Source organism: Giraffa tippelskirchi, chromosome 10 (genome assembly GCF_054371585.1).
Source record: "Giraffa tippelskirchi isolate mGirTip1 chromosome 10, T2T-mGirTip1v1.2.pri, whole genome shotgun sequence".
Lineage (NCBI taxonomy): Eukaryota > Metazoa > Chordata > Mammalia > Artiodactyla > Giraffidae > Giraffa > Giraffa tippelskirchi.
In genome coordinates this window covers 88,867,185-88,885,778 of record NC_137284.1, presented here as the reverse complement: position 1 = coordinate 88,885,778, position 18,594 = coordinate 88,867,185, and the positions used below count along the sequence as shown (strand labels likewise).

The window sequence follows — 18,594 nt, the reverse complement described above, 5'->3', positions numbered from 1 at the left end:
CAGCGCTCTTGTCAATTTTCCTTGCTTTTCCTAACCTTCTCAAATGAGAAGAGGAATTATAATATGGGTGCCAAAATATTTGCACATTGAATGATTAGTGAATATTAACTCATAATTTAGAAAAAAAAAAATTACTTTTTTGATGTAGTAAAACATGCACTGGGACCAAATTCAAAAGTACAGAGAAGACGAGTGCAAAGCTATTTCTCTCCTGTTTCTACTCCCAGTGCTCCAGCAATCCCGTAAGCAAAGGGGTTATATTTTCTGTTGTTCCTGAGTTGTTTCTATGCACACTGATTACTTACTTGTAGTTGGATTTTTCTGATTCCTTAGTTCTCTTAAAGTGTCCCTAAGTTCTAATAACAAAGCACTATAATTTCTTTTTATGTATGGTATGAGAATGAGGAAGGGTGGCCCTTAAACACTGTGGAAATTTAAAAAGTGGCAATTTAAAAAGTGTATTTTTTCCCTGATATTTTAACTAATAATTTAATTTTAATATTTGAGACTATGAAAGAAAGACAAGCTTAGAATAAAGTAGAATTAGGGAAAGTTAGGGTATGAGTAACTATGCTGCTGATTTTTGAGATGATATATCAACTGAGGGAGCAGGAATTCCCAATCCTATAAAGAGATTACTTTTGTACCTGTAATACCTGTAACCAAATAAGATCTTATCTACTTAGGGGGTTAATCAGGGAAATATGAATTTATAAGAAAGCATATTCAATATCTCAAAAGTATTTTTCATTTACATCTATAATCCAAAATTAGTTACACATTCTTTGGAATACTAAAAAAACAATATGAGGAATTATGAAAATAGAAAAATGCAAGGTGTATGAGTGGAAGATGACAGGAAAAATTTGGGTATATAAAAAGCTAAATTGGGAAGAAATACTAAAAAGATTAGTAGAGGGAGTTACTTTCCATTGACAAGGAAGAAGAAGTGCTGCCTTAATTAGTATATATTCTTCTTTTTAATTTTTAACATTTTAATAAAAGCAGACTGAAATAATGGCAATAAAATGAATCTTCATATCTTTGAAACTATATGTGCTGTATGATTTTCATAATGTAATGATTTCATAATGTAATGTGTTCATTGGAAGGACTGATTTTGAAGCTGAAACTCCAATACTTTGGCCACCTCATGCGAAGAGTTGACTCATTGGAAAAGACCCTAATGCTGGGAAGGACTGGGGGCAGGAGGAGAAGGGGACGACAGAGGATGAGATGGTTGGATGGCATCACCGACTCGATGGACATGGGATTGGGTAAACTCCGGGAGTTGGTAATGGACAGGGAGGCCTGGCGTGCTGTGATTCATGGGGTCGCAAAGAGTCGGACACGACTGAGCGACTGAACTGACTGAATGAATTCTGAAGGTATTTATCATATAGAAACAAGTACCCCAAGTCTTCAACCAACTTTGGGCTGAGAGAAGTTGACACAAGTATTTAAAATATTCAAAGACCAAAACAAGATATGAACTAAAATATAGGACATGTATGTACAGTAATTTTCAGAGCTTTCAAAATTCTGACAAAAATCAGCAAATTAGTACTGCATGAAACATCACCTTCTGAAGTTTAAGGAACATCAAAGGGGCTGAAAGAAAAGGCAGAAGACTTTATTCAACCTTGATCTTGATAATTCAGGTGCCATTCTTTGGGGCCAAATTGGAGTCAAGGTATTTTTTCATGAGAACAAGAAGTCAATTAGAAAGTAAAAGATAAAGATGTTATCCCTTTATCTCTGAGTGCTCAGAGAGACCTTATCCAGAGACCTTCCCTCTTCAAAGACCAGCCTTCAGTCAGAAATAACTAGAGCAACTTTTGTCTGACAATAAAGTAGCTAAGATTTCACACTGAATTGATAAACACATCCATGAGGAGAAATATGAGATAAGAAAATAGACTACATGGTGACTAGCAAACCTAGAGAAAATGGAGACCTTGACTAGAAATAAGCTTAGCCTCTAACAATGCTTGGAGAACCTGAAGACACAAACGTTTCAACTAGTCTGCAGGCTTTCTGTGTGTGCCCTACAAACCCCAGTGTGACCATGGTTGTTCCTGCTGTGCATTCCTCCTTCATGTATCAAATCTCCCTCTCATATACATCACATAAACACCCCAGAGAAGCAGAAAAAAACTCTACGAAAGGTTGAGTGCAAAGATTCCAAAATTGTTTATTCAGTCTTAGGGCATAAGAGGTTCAAATAGTACTTCCCTGTCAGTTTAATCACAAAGTGAGTCTGCCTTGATTTAAAATGACATCCCTGAAATTAATCATGATTTCATGTTTGTTTACAGTGGTATAGTTACAGTTACTACTAAAGTTCATAGCTACAGACTCTAAAGAGATTATCTTGTTATCTTATAATCATATGTGGATACTCGGAGCATTTTACAATTAGGGCAGCTTTCACATTCAAATAATCATTTTAAGAAAAGGTTTATTAATAAATGGAATATCTAATTTTTGAAAATTAACTATTTAAAACAGCTCCAGAAATCCTCCAGTGGGGAGATAAACCAGTACTGTGTTTGAGAACAAAATAATACAATTAAACCTCCCTTGCAAAAAAAAAGAGAGAGAGATAAAGATCTGAGTGGATACACACATCACAGTCTCTGTGAACCCACACAAAAATAAGCAGGGGATAGGCGTTGGGGTGGTTTCAGAGTGCACCATTATTCACAGGAAAACAGCGAGATTCACCACGGAGGACATAATTCTTTTGACAGTGACAGGACCTCATTCACAGGACCAGGACTGATGGTGCGTGCACAGTCAGCGTGCCAAGCGGCACAGGACCTGGATGCGGGTCCCTAATGGTGAACTGAGATCATTGCTGAGGACACTCGGTGATCACATAAGGGACACTCTGTTTGCTCTCTGGGAGACGCAGTTCATTTGCACTAATTGCAGGCGTGGGGGCCTGGAGAAGGCAGCTCTGTGTACACATACTGTATTCCCTTTGTTGGCGAAGGTAGCTCTCACGGGCCCTGTTCCTCCTGGCATTGTAAATGTGTGTGTATTAACAGAGAGACTTAGCTGCCTTTAAAATATATGTGCATTTCTAATTCTTTGCACTAGGCTTACTAATCACTGGTGAGGGGAAGTTACAATATAATAGTGAATTACTCTCCGGAAAAGTTGAGCAGATAATTCATGAAATAAAAGAAATCCAAGAAAGCCTAACCCAATTAGGCCTAACCCAAGCCAAACTCTACTGTTTACAGGACTTGTTTTTCTTCAGAAAAGTTTCACTAAAAAAAAAAGTCTATCTACTGATCTATTAAGCACCTATCTATCTGGGTCATTTTCACAGTTACAGAGATTGACTAATTCTCATCTCTAAGAATGCATCTTTTAAAATATACTACTTTCTTTTGTTCAAACAACTTTTAAAGAAATGTAACATCATGAATCTTCGTATCTTTCAAACTTAGAAACACTACATGTTGAAGACACTGAACAGTGGAAAATGAGCATAAAATAAATCTAATCATGTTGACATAGTAAAGCTTTGACATTCTCAAGAGGTTTGGTTGACTGGAAAAATAAATATTTATCAAGAATTTGAAATAATTAATGATATATACTAATCACTAACACAGGCAAACAAAAAAGTAGACATAATCCTTGTCCTGGTAACATTTACAATTTGTGAGGGAACAACAGACATGCCCATTATGAAAAGTTACCTACAAAGACCAGGCTAAACAGTATCTCCTAAATGAATGAGAAGTGTAAGCTGGACTTCAATAATTCAGAGATGGACAGTCTCAGTTTTTCATTATGAGAGTCAACAAATGATCACCAGAGAATATAAACATTTGATTGACTTGTGAATAGAAGAACAGCAGGTTTGAATGTGGGAAAGGCTTGTCAGATAGGTGAAGGTGTTTTCTGAGTATGAGATGCAGATGAGAGAAGACAGTGGGGGGAAGCAAAGATAACAGGTGTTGCAGTCAAGGGTGGGAGGGCCTACGCGGTTGTCCAAAGAGTAATTGATTGAAGAGTAACAGGGAAATTGACAGGAATGGAGCCTATGGGAAAGGAGGTCAGTTAGGTGACATGTGAGTGCATGCTAAGTCCCTTCAGTTGTGTCAGACTTTTTGCGACACCATGGACTGTAGCCCACCAGGCTCCTCTGTCTATGAAATTCTCCAGGCGAGAAGACTGGAATGGGTTGTCATTTCTTCTCCAGAGGATCTTCCCAACACAGGGATCGAATCCACGTCTCTTATATCTCCTGAACTGGCGGGTTCTTTACCACTAGTGCCACCTGGGAAGCCCAAGTTAGGTGACTGTGTTTCCCAAATGAGGGGATAAGGCAGTGATCTAAGGAAGGCTAAGGAAGGGATAGATAAAAGCTAAAGGCCAAAGAAAAAAAAAAAGCTAAAGGCCTAGTGATCTTTTTTTTTTAAATCTAATAATGCATATTCAGCAGGTAGGAGAAAAGTATCAAACTCTGAACTATCTGGGTGAGAGGCAGATTTAGAGAAAACCGATAAGATGCTTTGTGAGTTGGCTTGCTTGTTTGTTTTTTAGGAGAAGAGTTTAAAGTGGAATGCTGCATTTAAGTTGCTGAAGCAATACTTGGGGAGTGGGGTGTGTGTAGTCCATGGGCAGTAGTTAGAAATATGGCCCTGGAACACAAGGGAGAAATGAAGGCTGCAGATAAATCTAAGTATTTGTAGCCACCAGGCTGAATATCAGCTCTACCAAGATAAAGATGTTTGAACATAAGGTGAGGTTGATGGCAATGGAAGGTTTCCTGAGCATATGAATTTTAAATAGCATTTTAAAGACAAATTCTCTAAGATGATATAAGGATGCATCATCCTTGCAAGTATTAGAGCTAATGTCACTTCCATGAACTTTCTGAAGGACAAATATAATGGAATACAACGTAGATGGAGTACACTGAACTACAGGACTGTGATTTACCTTACAGAGGTCAGGAGTCACTTTGTCCTCAGCGTAGTTAACAGCACAGGGAAATGTGGTGGAAAAGGACGAGTTAAGGTTTCCCTGGGTTCAGAGTTCAACTCTGCTATCATCACCTTACTAAAGTACTTTAAGGTGAATTTCAGCATCTCATTTGTTAAGCAAATATACTGTGATTTTCAGACTAGAGATAACATATGTCCCATAGAGCTTGTACATAGTATGCATTCACTAAAGGAAAGTTGTCATTATTTATTTTGCTTTTGAAATGTTTATTACTTACAAGGATAAAACTACATTTCTAAGGGTAGAATTATATTGATTTCCATCATCAAAGTGACGTATATCAGAAAAAGAAACATTTCTGCAATGCAATTTTGAATAAATAGAGGGATCTAGAATAAAATAAATATTTGTGTATGTGAATATTCATTGATGCTAGTAAAACTTAATTGACTGATTATCTATTTAAAAGTTGTCATTGACTTTATATACATATGGTATGAAAGCAAAAGAAATATAATTCAACAAACTACATTTCAAAGGAGTAAAGATCAAGACAATGAGTAATAGGGGTAAACTGAGGACTCTAAAACCTTTACTTCCACAGTGAAAACAGTTCATTTTGGTGAAGTATATAAAGGGTTACAGACTAGTAGGTTTGGTACTTATATACATTGCTGTTGCTGTTGCTGTTGTTTAGTCACTAAGTCATGTCTAACTCTTTGCCACCACATGGACTGTAGCCTGCCAGGCTCCTCTGGATCCCCTGGAGGAGGAAATGGTAAACCACTCCAGTATGCTTGCTGGGATAATTCCATAGATAGAGGAGCCTGGAAGGCTACAGTTCATGGAATCTACAAAGAGTCAGACACACATATATACAGAATATTATATATCAAAAAACCCAGAAATATTTTATATCCAGAGAAGGAAATGAGTTGCCTTTTACATGATTTACAGAAATGAAAAAAAAAAAAAAAGAAGAATTTAGTAGGTAAAAACTTATAATTCCTTCTTTAAAGACGTACAAGTAAAATAGTGGTCATATTGCCGAGAAGAAGCCAATTCTGACTCCAAGTTGGAATTGTTTGACTTGCTTTTCGTTGTTTTTGTTATTATAATCATACAGAATGATCTGTCTCAGAGAATACTGCTCCTCTGCCTGACTGTTTAAACTAAAGTGTCTTTGTTCAACCCCATCCACCTGTGGATGGCAGGAAGGAAGAAATTAACACATCCCCTGCCTGAGGCTTATCATTCTGGGAGATATTTGCAATATTTCCCATGACAACAGCAAATATCTATGCACCCAACATAGGAGCACCTCAATACATAAGACAAACACTAACAGACATAAAAGGAGAAATTGACAGCAACACAATAATAGTAGGAGACTTTAACACCCCACTCACACCAAAGGACAGATCATCAAAACAGAAAATTAATAAGAAAACACAAGTCTTAAATGATACATTAGATTAGATGGATCTTACTGATATCTTCTGGGCATTCCATCCAAAGGCAGAAGAATACATCTTCTTCTCAAGTGCACATGGAACATTCTCCAGGATAGACCACATCTTGGGTCACAAATCAAACCTCAGTAAATTTAAGAAAATTGAAATCACACTGAGCATCTTCTCTGACCACAATGCTATGAGGCTAGATAGCAAATACAGGAAAAAAAAACTGTAAGAAACACAAACACATGGGGATTAAACAACACATTTCTAAATAACCAACAGGTTACTCACGAAATCAAAAGGGAAATCAAAAAATTTCTAGAAACAAATGACCATGAAAACACGACACCTCAAAACCTATGGGATGCAGCAAAAGCAGTTCTAAGAGGGACGTTTATAGCAATACAATCCTACCTAAACAAACAAGAAAAACATCGAATAGACAACGTAACTTTATAACTAAAACAACTGGAAAAAGAAGAAGAAAAAACCCCAAAATTAGTAGAAGGAAAGAAATCATAAAAATCCGAGCAGAAAGAAATGAAAGAAACAATAGTAGAGATTAATAAAACTAAAAGCTGGTTCTTTGAGAAGATAAACAAAATTGACAGACCTTAGCCCGACTCATCAAGAACAAAAGAGAGAAGAATCAAGTCAACAAAATTAGAAATGAAAATGGAGAGGTTACAACAGACAATGCAGAAATACAAAGGATTATAGAGACTATTAAGAACAACTATATGGCAATAAAATGGATGACCTGGAAGAAACGGACAGATTCGTAGAAAAGTTCAATCTTCCAAGACTAAACCAGAAAGAGTTAGAAATTATGAACAACACAATTACAAGCACTGAAATTGAAACTGTGATCAAATATCTCCCAAAAAAACAAATCCCCAGGACCAGATGGCTTCACAGAAGAATTCTATCAAACTTTTAGAAGAGCTAACGCCTATCCTTCTAAAACTCTTTCAAAAGATTGTAGAGGAAGGGACTCCAAACTCATTCTACGAGGCCACCATCATATGACACAAAAACCAGACAAAGACAACACAAAAAAAGAAAACTACAGGCCAATATCACTGATGAACATAGACGCAAAAATCCTCAACAAAATTTTAGCAAACAGAATTCAGCAACACATCAAAAAGCTCATACACCATGATCAAGTTGGGTTTATTCCAGGGATGCAAGGATTCTTCAATATATGCAAATCAGTCAATGTGATATACCATATTAACAAATAGAAAAATAAAAACTCTATGATAATCTTAATAGATACAGAAAAAGCCTTTGACATAATTCAGCACCTATTTATGATTAAAACTCTTCAAAAAATGGGCATAGAAGGAACCTACCTCAACATTATAAAGGCAATATATGATAAGCATACAGCAAACATTATTCTCAATGGTGAAAAACTGAAAGCATTTCCCCCTAAGATCAGGAACAGACAAGAGTGTCCATTCTCATCACTATTATTCAATATAGTTGTGGAAGTCCTAGCTACAGCAATCAGAGAAGAAAAATAAATAAAAGAAATCCATATTGGAAAAGAAGAAGTAAAGCACTCACTGTTTGCGGATGACATGATATTGCACATAGAAAACCCTAAAGACAGTATCAGAAAATTACTAAGAGCTAATCAGTGAATTTAGCAAAGTTGCAGGATACAAAATCAATACACAGAAATCACTTGCATTTCTATATAATAACAATGAAAAATCAGAAAGAGCAATTAAGGAATCAATCCCATTCACCATTGCAACTAAAAGAATAAAATATCTAGGAATAAACTTTCGTAAGGAGACAAAAGAACTGTACACAGAAAATTATAAGACACTAATGAAAGAAATCAAAGGCAACATAAACAGATAGATATTCCATGTTCCTGAAGAATCAATATTCTGAAAATGACTGTACCACCAAATGCAACCTACAGATTTCATGCGATCCCCATCAAATCACCAATGGCATTTTTCACAGAACTAGAACAAAAAATTTCACAACTCATATGGACACAAAAGACCCTGAATAGCCAAAGCAGCCTTGAGAAAGAATAATGGAGCTGGAACAATCAATCTTCCTGACTTCATATTATACTACAAAGCTACAGTCATCAAGACAGTATGGTACTGGCACAAAAACAGAAATATAGACCAACGGAACAATTAATGGCCTTTTTGCTTTGCTTCCTCACCTCCGCCTTCTCTGGTCTATAAAAGAGCCTGGTGTTCAGATTCCAGTAAGATGGTTATTTTGAGGTGCTAGCCTGCTATCTTCTCAGTCATCTGGCTTTCCGAATAAAGTTGTTTTCCTTGCCTCAACACTTTGTCTCTCAAATTCTGCGGCAAGCAGAGTGAGATTGGACTCAGTAATAGGCATGTGTTTACAGATTGTTAAGAAATGTATTTATTCTTCTATTTGGAAATATTAATATAAGACTCAGGATAGTACAGCAGCTAAGAGTATTGGTTCTGGATCCAGATTTCCTATATATGAATTACAGTTACAGGGCAAGTTATTTAACTGTAGTGTACCTCAGTCCTCATCTGTATAACAGCATCTAACTAATAAGACTATAAGAGAATTAAATGAACTGATACACATAATGAGGTTAAGGAGATCCTAGCACATGATAAGATCCAAAATAAGTTAATTATTTAATATTATTTATTATCATTATTATCAATTTTACTTGTAATGGAATAAAGTTACCTCAGTAAACTTTCTCCTTTTCCAAATGTATCTCATTAATTATTTATGCTCTATACTGAGGTCTGATATTAATTAGTATTATAGGCTCCTACATGGCAGTGTTAACTAAAATGTAAGCAACAATTTTCTCAATATTATTTGAAATGTCCTAAATCCAATGAATGTATATGGGGAGAAGACAAAGGCACAGCAAAGACCCTGTGCTAGAAAAAAGTGTGATGAGGGTCAAATGATGAAGAGGTGGTGAAGTTCAAATGGTGATGAGATCCAAATGATAAATGTATATAAGAAGGGGGCAAAGAAGTTTTATCTTAAAATTCCTCTTGAAAGTTTTTATCTTAAAAACTCTCCTGGATAAACATAAAGAAAAATAGAGACACTTCAAAAATGGGATTTGTCAAAGGATTTCTAATAAAGGATGATGAAACAACTTCCTGGTTTGGGGCTGTTTTCTCCTATCTTTCAAGTCCCATAATAAGAAAGAAAAAGTAGTATAAAACCACCTGCTACACCAGGTTCACAGAGGCACTGTTTGTGGCGTCTGTTGACTACCCAGATATCCTGAAGCTGGCCTGCATAGTTGTTCTCTATTATTTTCAGGCTCAGAAGTCCAGAGATAGTCACAAGGCTAGTGTTGGTTAAGAAGAGTTCAAATCAGTCCATTTTACCTGGAACCTTAAAAATGTCCTAGTCATAAAAAGCAAAACAAAATATTTATCATGTCTAAGATATGAATAAAAGGGGATGGAGCTTTCCAGATTCACTATGCCCTCAAGTTAAACTAAATTTCTAGTCTGAGAATTTGTATGTCAAGAATGTTTCATTTGATTTGCCCTAAACAGTATAAATGGAACAGAAACCAATGATTTGGGCCTAATCAAGGCCATATATTTTACATTTTTAGCTATAAGGTTTTTTTTTTATTGATATGATTTTTAATAGAACTCTGCATATAAAACTATAGGAAATGTAACTTTTTTTAAAATAAATTTATTTATTTTAGTTGGGGGCTAATTACTTTACAATATTGTAATAGTTTTTGCCATACATTGACATGAATCAGCCATGGGTTTACATGTGTTCCCCTTCCTGGACCCCCCACCCACCTCCCTCCCCATCCCATCCCTCTGGGTCATCCCATTGCCCCGGCCCTGAGCCCTTGTCTCATGCATCGAACATGGAATGGTGTTCTGTTTCACATATGATAATATACATGTTTCAATGCTATTCTCCCAGAACGTCCCACCCTCACCTTCTCCCTCAGAGTCCATAAAATTGTTCTATGCATCTGTGTCTCTTATTCTGTCTCTCGCATATAGGGTTATCATTACCATCTTTCAAATTCCATATATATGCATTAGTATACTGTATTGTTGTTTTTCTTTCTGGCTTACTTCACTCTGTATAATGGGCTCCAGTTTCATCCATCTCAGTAGAACCGATTCAAATGTATTTTTTTTTAACAGCTGAGTAATATTCCATTGTGTATATGTACCACAGCTTCCTTATCCATTCGTCTGCTGATGGACATTTTTAGCTATAAGGTTTTAATCAGTAAGAAATCCTATAAATGCTCTTTGACATCCAACTCCTGCTTCTTTTGTGATTATTTTCTTCCACTTAGCTGAATTGTTTTGCTTTTCACATCACAGTTCAACTAAGGAAACTATGTCTTATCAACTTAATTTAAATCCATTACATGATGAAAAGTAAATATTTTGACAGAAACATTTCAGAATCAAAAACGAGATGGTATCTAAGTGCTTGAAAATTATCAGATCATTTTACAGTAAATAAATTACATTATTTATCTACAGTGATTTTTAGCATTTGTACCCAGAAATCAACAATTGTTGGGTTCAGAGAATAATTTTTTAACCAATATATTAATAGAGGAAGTTATCCTCCTATATTCACCAAAATGAAACCATTTTCTAAGGTTTTATACCTTGATTGACACATATTGAATGTTTGGTCTCCTTATATTTAATGAAGAACATTTGTACAGATATTATGGAAAATGAAGGTAAAAATAGGCTTATGAAACTTTTCTTTGATAAAAAGTAATTGGGCATGAAAATTCAAGTAATATGTTGCTATAGAAGCAGTATAGTGACAAGTAAGAAGTATAGACATCAAAATAGTTGTAGAAAATATCTTAAGAATAATGTTTCTAAGATACATGTGTTAACATTGTTTTCAATGGTTTTAGCACACCTCTTAGATTTTCAATGCCTATTAAAATAATGATATGCCACTATTAACAAATAAATAAGTAAAACAAAACTTTAGAAACTTTTTCCAAGATTATAGGCAAAGAGAATGTCATAGTTTAGTTTGGATAATTATGAATAAGATTATTAAAAATCTATGTTATAAATAAAATTCTTTGTACTACATTAGCAATAAGCATAAGAAAATTGCAAAATGCATACACTGCACAAAAACACTTGTCTAATATTTTTTATATAGGGATATGACAGATGATAAATTAAAGGGATAACATCTTTCCCTCTTTCAAGGTAATTGCCTTCATGATGTCAATTGTGAAGATGCTTTCTCTAAATTGCTGGATTGTGTGATAAGGGTGGAGGGATAAATACATGCGCATTTTGTAACTACAGTTATTCTGTGGACTGTATTCATTGACATTGTTAACTAAATCACATGACACAACCTCTATTCATAGAGCTGAAAGTATAGCAAGGTTTATAAGGATAATTATATCTAATTAATATCTAATACTAATTAACAAAAAAAAAATTTCAATGTGATACTGTATTCATGACTTGCAATATCTTCTAAGATTTAAACCACTCACTGAAAGTCTCTCAGTCGTGTCCAACTCTTTGGGACCCAGTACATGGAATTCTCCAGGCCAGAATACTGGAGTGGGTAACTGTTCCCTTCTCCGGGGGATCTTCCAAACCCAGCAACTGAACTCAGGTCTCCTGAATTGCAGGCAGATTCTTTACCAGCTGAGACACAAGGGAGGCCCAAGAATACCGGAGTGGGTAGCCTATCCCTCTAGCAGATCTTCCCAACCTAGGAACCGAACCAGGGTCTCCTGCATTGCAGGCGGATTCTTTACCAACTGAGCTATCAAGGAAGCCCCAAACTACTCACTATATTGCCACTAAAACTGTATGAGTAAAACCAGAAATAGAGGAAGTTGAATAAACTGCGAGATACATCAAAATTTAAACTAATAAATTCAGACACAAGAATCATATCCTTCCCATTTGATACCATAATCCTCTCCTGGAAGACAATTGTAAACATATATATATATCTATCTATATATATCTATATCTATATCTATATCTATATCTATCTATATCTACACACACACACATACATACATACACATCTGAAAATAAATGTGAAAAAATATATATGAAAAAACTATATACATTTGAATGCAGATATAATATATATTCAGCTATTTCCAGAAGTACTGATGAAACTATGACAAATGTAAATGACTAACCTGGTGTTACTACTACTCCATTTCCATTGACCACAGGCCTCTCTTCCTCTTCCTCCTCAGGAGGCTCTATGCTTGCTTTCTCCATGTTGCTCACTGATTTATTCCTCTTTCGTTTTCCTTCAGCACTTGGAGTGGCTCCAGGAAGTATCTGGTCTGTTACATTTAATAATAATGGCGCTGGTTCTGCTGGAGGCTTTGGGGTACCGTAGTAATTGTCTGCAAACGATATAAAGCATTATGAAGTTAAGCATTTCTCCTACTGATGTGCATAATTTGTAAAGAATGGAAATTTTATTAACAAATGTGGATCCTAGTTTGTATACATAATATATATACATATCTATTTTATATACATACAAATATATCATTTTATAGCCTTTTATGTTTTCATACATGAATTTGTTGCTTCTTTTGTATTGGGCTTTAATGCTTAAGGGAAGATATAGATCTATCTTTATTTCACCTTACTGCCAAATCAAAATATAGTCTTACTTATTCATATGGCACACAGCAATTTTAAATTAATCAAACATTTTTGATAACAAGTTTTTATTATAATTTTTTTAAGAATAATTATATCTGAATAAGAGTACAGGTAACTTTTTTTTTTTTTAAAGCAAACCTCACAACATTCTGGAAAGGCACAAATACACTGTGCTTTTCTCCAGCTTTCAAAAGGCTCTGGCTGTTGTCTTTGATGTGCACAGCATCCCGCCCAGAGCTGTATCTCCCTGCTGTTTTAGTGGTTCCCATGACTGCTGACAGTGGGTCTGCTGCTCTAATGGTTCTTCAGATTACCACAGCTTTTTTTCCCACAGCTCCATGATCTCAGCTACAGAATCATTTGTTTCCCTTATCAGCCTGTGAAACTTCTTAAAGAGGAGACTAATTCCTGTGTATCTCTGTAATAAGAGCCTAGCAAATAGTAGGCATGGCATATGAGCTTACTACGTGAATATCCGTATATATTCAAGGCAAATTACTTTCTAAAAAATAGTTTAATTTTTTGACAGGCAAAAAAATATAATGGTGTATTTTTAAAAAGATCAGTGTTTTACTTTTAGCATCAACTTCAAACCCATAATTGTGTTTTCAATTAATTGAATAGTTTATACACATCTTTGCTCACTCATTCATTGGAGTCTTTATTTATTTATTTATTTTTTATAAATTTATTTATTTTAGTTGGGGGCTAATTACTTTACAATATTGTAATAGTTTTTGCCATACATTGACATGAATCAGCCATGGGTTTACATGTGTTCCCCTTCCTGGACCCCCCACCCACCTCCCTCCCCATCCCATCCTTCTGGATCATCCCATTGCCCCGGCCCTGAGCCCTTGTCACATGCATCGAACATGGAATGGTGCTCTGTTTCACATATGATAATATACATGTTTCAATGCTATTCTCCCAGAACGTCCCACCCTCACCTTCTCCCTCAGAGTCCATAAAATTGTTCCATGCATCTGTGTCTCTTATTCTGTCTCACATATAGGGTTATCGTTACCATCTTTCAAATTCCATATATATGCATTAGTATACTGTATTGTTGTTTTTCTTTCTGGCTTACTTCACTCTGTATAATGGGCTCCAGTTTCATCCATCTCAGTAGAACCGATTCAAATGTATTTTTTTTAATGGCTGAGTAATATTCCATTGTGTATATGTACCACAGCTTCCTTATACATTCGTCTGTTGATGGACATCTAGGTTGCTTCCATGTCCTGGCTATTGTAAACAGTGCTGCGATGAACATTGGGGTACACGCGTCTCTTTCAATTCTGGTTTCCTCGGTGTATATGCCCAGCAGTGGGATTGCTGGGTCATATGGCAGTTCTATTCCCAGTTTTTTAAGGAATCTCCACACTGTTCTCCATAGTGGCTGTACTAGTTTGCATTCCCACCAACAGTGTAAGAGGGTTCCCTTTTCTCCACACCCTCTCCAGCATTTATTGCTTGTAGACTTTTGGATAGCAGCCATTCTGACTGGTGTGAAATGATACCTCATTGTGGTTTTGATTTGCATTTCTCTAATAATGAGTGATGTTGAGCATCTTTTCATGTGTTTGTTAGCCATCTGTATGTCTTCTTTGGAGAAATGTCTGTTTAGTTCTTTGGCCCATTTTTTGATTGGGTCGTTTATTTTTCTGGAATTCAGCTGCAGAAGTTGCTTGTATATTTTTGAGATTAATTGTTTGTCTGTTGCTTCGTTTGCTATTATTTTCTCCCATTCTGAAGGCTGTCTTTTCACCTTGCTTATAGTTTCCTTTGTTGTGCAAAAGCTTTTAATTTTAATTAGGTCCCATTTGTTTATTTTTGCTTTTATTTCCAATATTCTGGGAGGTGGGTCATGGAGGATCCTGCTGTGATTTATGTCGGAGAGTGTTTTGCCTATGTTTTCCTCTAGGAGTTTTATAGTTTCTGGTCTTACGTTTAGATCTTTAATCCATTTTGAGTTTATTTTTGTGTACGGTGATAGGAAGTGTTCTAGTTTCATTCTTTTACAAGTGGTTGACCAGTTTTCCCAGCACCACTTGTTAAAGAGATTGTCTTTTCTCCATTGTATATTCTTGCCTCCTTTGTCGAAGATAAGGTGTCCATATGTGCGTGGGTTTATCTCTGGGCTTTCTATTTTGTTCCATTGATCTATATTTCTATCTTTGTGCCAGTACCATACTGTCTTGATGACTGTGGCTTTGTAGTAGAGCCTGAAGTCAGGCAGGTTGATTCCTCCAGTTCCATTCTTCTTCCTCAAGATTGCTTTGGCTATTCGAGGTTTCTTATATTTCCATACCAATTGTGAGATGATTTGTTCTAGTTCTGTGAAAAATACCATTGGTAGCTTGATAGGGATTGCATTGAATCTATAGATTGCTTTGGGTAGTATACTCATTTTCACTATATTAATTCTTCCAATCCATGAACACGGTGTATTTCTCCATCTGTTTGTGTCCTCTTTGATTTCTTTCATCAGTGTTTTATAGTTTTCTATATATAAGTCTTTTGTTTCTTTAGGTAGATATATTCCTAAGTATTTTATTCTTTTTGATGCAATGGTGAATGGTATTGTTTCCTTAATTTCTCTTTCTGTTTTCTCATTATTGGAGTATAGGAATGCAAGGGATTTCTGTGTGTTAATTTTATATCCTGCAACTTTACTATATTCATTGATCAACTCTAGTAATTTTCTAGTAGTCTTTAGGGTTTTCTATGTAGAGGATCATGTCATCTGCAAACAGTGAGAGTTTTACTTCTTCTTTTCCTATCTTTATTCCTTTTATTTCTTTTTCAGCTCTGATTGCTGTGGCCAAAACTTCCAAAACTATGTTGAATAGTAGTGGTGAAAGTGGGCATCCTTGCCTTGTTCCTGACTTTAGGGGAAATGCTTTCAATTTTTCACCATTGAGGATAATGTTTGCTGTGGGTTTGTCATATATAGCTTTTATTATGTTGAGATATGTTCCTTCTATTCCTGCTTTCTGGAGGGTTTTTATCATAAATCGATGCTGAATTTTGTCACAGGCTTTTTCTGCATCTATTGAGATAACCATATGGTTTATTTCTTTCAATTTGTTAATGTGGTGTATTACATTGATTGATTTGCGGATGTTAAAAAAACCTTGCATTCCTGGGATAAAGCCCACTTGGTCATGATGTATGATCTTTTTAATATGATGTTGGATTCTGTTTGCTAGAATTTTATTAAGGATTTTTGCATCTATGTTCATCAGTGATATTGGCCTGTAGTTTTCCTTTTTTGTGACATCTTTGTCTGGTTTTGGAATTAGGGTGATGGTGGCCTCATAGAATGAGTTTGGAAGTTTACCATCTTCTGCAATTTTCTGGAAGAGTTTGAGTAGGATAGGTGTTAGCTCTTCTCTAAATTTTTGGTAGAATTCCGCTGTGAAGCCGTCTGGTCCTGGGCTTTTGTTTGCTGGAAGATTTCTGATTACAGTTTCGATTTCCGTGCTTGTGATGGGTCTGTTAAGATCTTCTATTTCTTCATGGTTCAGTTTTGGAAAGTTATACTTTTCTAAGAATTTGTCCATTTCTTCCAAGTTGTCCATTTTATTGGCATATAGCTGTTGGTAGTAGTCTCTTATGATCCTTTGTATTTCTGTGGAGTCTGTTGTGATCTCTCCATTTTCATTTCTAATTTTGTTGATCTGATTCTTCTCCCTTTGTTTCTTGATGAGTCTGGCTAATGGCTTGTCAATTTTGTTTATCTTCTCGAAAAACCAGCTTTTAGTTTTGTTGATTTTTGCTATGGTCTCTTTTGTTTCTTTTGCATTTATTTCTGCCCTAATTTTTAAGATTTCTTTCCTTCTACTGACCCTGGGGTTTTTCATTTCTTCCTTCTCTAGTTGCTTTAGGTGTAGAGTTAGTTGATTTATTTGATTTTTTTCTTGTTTCTTGAGGTACGCCTGTATTGCTATGAACCTTCCCCTTAGTATTGCTTTTACAGTGTCCCATAGGTTTTGAGTTGTTGTGTTTTCATTTTCATTCGTTTCTATGCATAATTTTATTTCTTTTTTGATTTCTTCTGTGATTTGTTGGTTATTCAGAAGCGTGTTGTTTAGCCTCCATATGTTGGAACTTTTAATAGTTTTTTTCCTGTAATTGAGGTCTAATCTTACTGCATTGTGGTCAGAGAAGATGGCTGGGATGATTTCAATTTTTTTGAATTTACCAAGGCTAGATTTATGGCCCAGGATGTGATCTATCCTGGATAAAGTTCCATGTGCACTTGAGAAAAAGGTAAAATTGATTGTTTTGGGGTGGAAAGTCCTGTAAATATCAATTAAATCTAATTTGTCTATTGTATCATTTAAAGTTTGTGTTTCCTTGTTAATTTTCTGTTTAGTTGATCTATCCATATGCGTGAGTGGAGTATTAAAGTCTCCCACTATTATTATGTTATCGTTAATTTCCCCTTTCATACTTGTTAGTATTTGCCTTATATATTGTGGTGCTCCTATGTTGGGTGCATATATATTTATGATTGTTACGTCTTCTTCTTGAATTGATCCTTTGATCTTTATGTAGTGTCCTTCTTTGTCCCTTTTCACATCCTTTATTTTAAAGTCTATTTTATCTGAAATGAGTATTGCGACTCCTGCTTTCTTTTGGTCTCCGTTTGCATGGAATATGTTTTTCCATCCTTTCACTTTCAGCCTGTGTGTGTCTCTAGTTTTGAGGTGGGTCTCTTGTAGACAGCATATATAGGGGTCTTGTTTTTGTATCCATTCAGCAAGCCTTTGTCTTTTGGTTGGGGCATTCAACCCATTTACATTTAAGGTAATTATTGATAAGTATGATCCCGTTGCCATTTACTTTGTTGTTTTGAGTTCGTGTTGAAACATCCTTTCTGTGTTTCCTGTTTAGAGAAGATCCTTTAGCATTTGCTGGAGAGCTGGTTTGGTGGTGCTGAATTCCCTCAGCTCTTGCTTGTCTGTAAAGCTTTTGAATTCTCCTTCATATCTGAATGAGATCCTTGCTGGGTACAGTAATCTGGGTTGTAGATTATTCTCTTTCATTACTTTAAGTATGTCCTGCCATTCCCTTCTAGCCTGAAGGGTTTCTATTGAAAGATCAGCTGTTATCCTTATGGGGATCCCCTTGTGTGTTATTTGTTGTTTTTCCCTTGCTGCTTTTAATATTTGTTCTTTGTGTTTGATCTTTGTTAATTTGATTAATATGTGTCTTGGGGTGTTTCGCCTTGGGTTTATCCTGTTTGGAACTCTCTGGGTTTCTTGGACTTCTGTGACTATTTCTTTCCTCAATTTAGGGAAATTCTCAACTATTATCTCCTCGAGTATTTTTTCATGGCCTTTCCTTTTATCTTCTTCTTCTGGGACTCCTATGATTCGAATGTTGGGGCGTTTCATATTGTCCCAGAGGTCCCGGAGGTTTTCCTCATTTCTTTTGATTTTTTCTTTTTTCCTCTCTGC

The 18,594-nt window shown here is 35.6% G+C and overlaps 1 protein-coding gene across 4 annotated transcripts in view; it reads right to left on the bottom strand.

Annotated features, from left to right (window-relative positions):
• MAGI2 (membrane associated guanylate kinase, WW and PDZ domain containing 2) overlaps positions 1-18,594 on the bottom strand; it is a 1,446,920-nt gene that overhangs the window by 517,990 nt on the left and 910,336 nt on the right. For all 4 annotated transcript variants that reach the window (XR_014067178.1, XM_081535656.1, XM_081535657.1 and 1 more), the window contains exon 4: positions 12,640-12,855. Coding sequence is in view for 3 of the 4 variants with exons in the window: in XM_081535656.1 (XP_081391782.1) it covers positions 12,640-12,855 (216 nt within the window). In the remaining variant the exon portion in view is untranslated. The remainder of the gene's footprint in view (positions 1-12,639; positions 12,856-18,594) is intronic.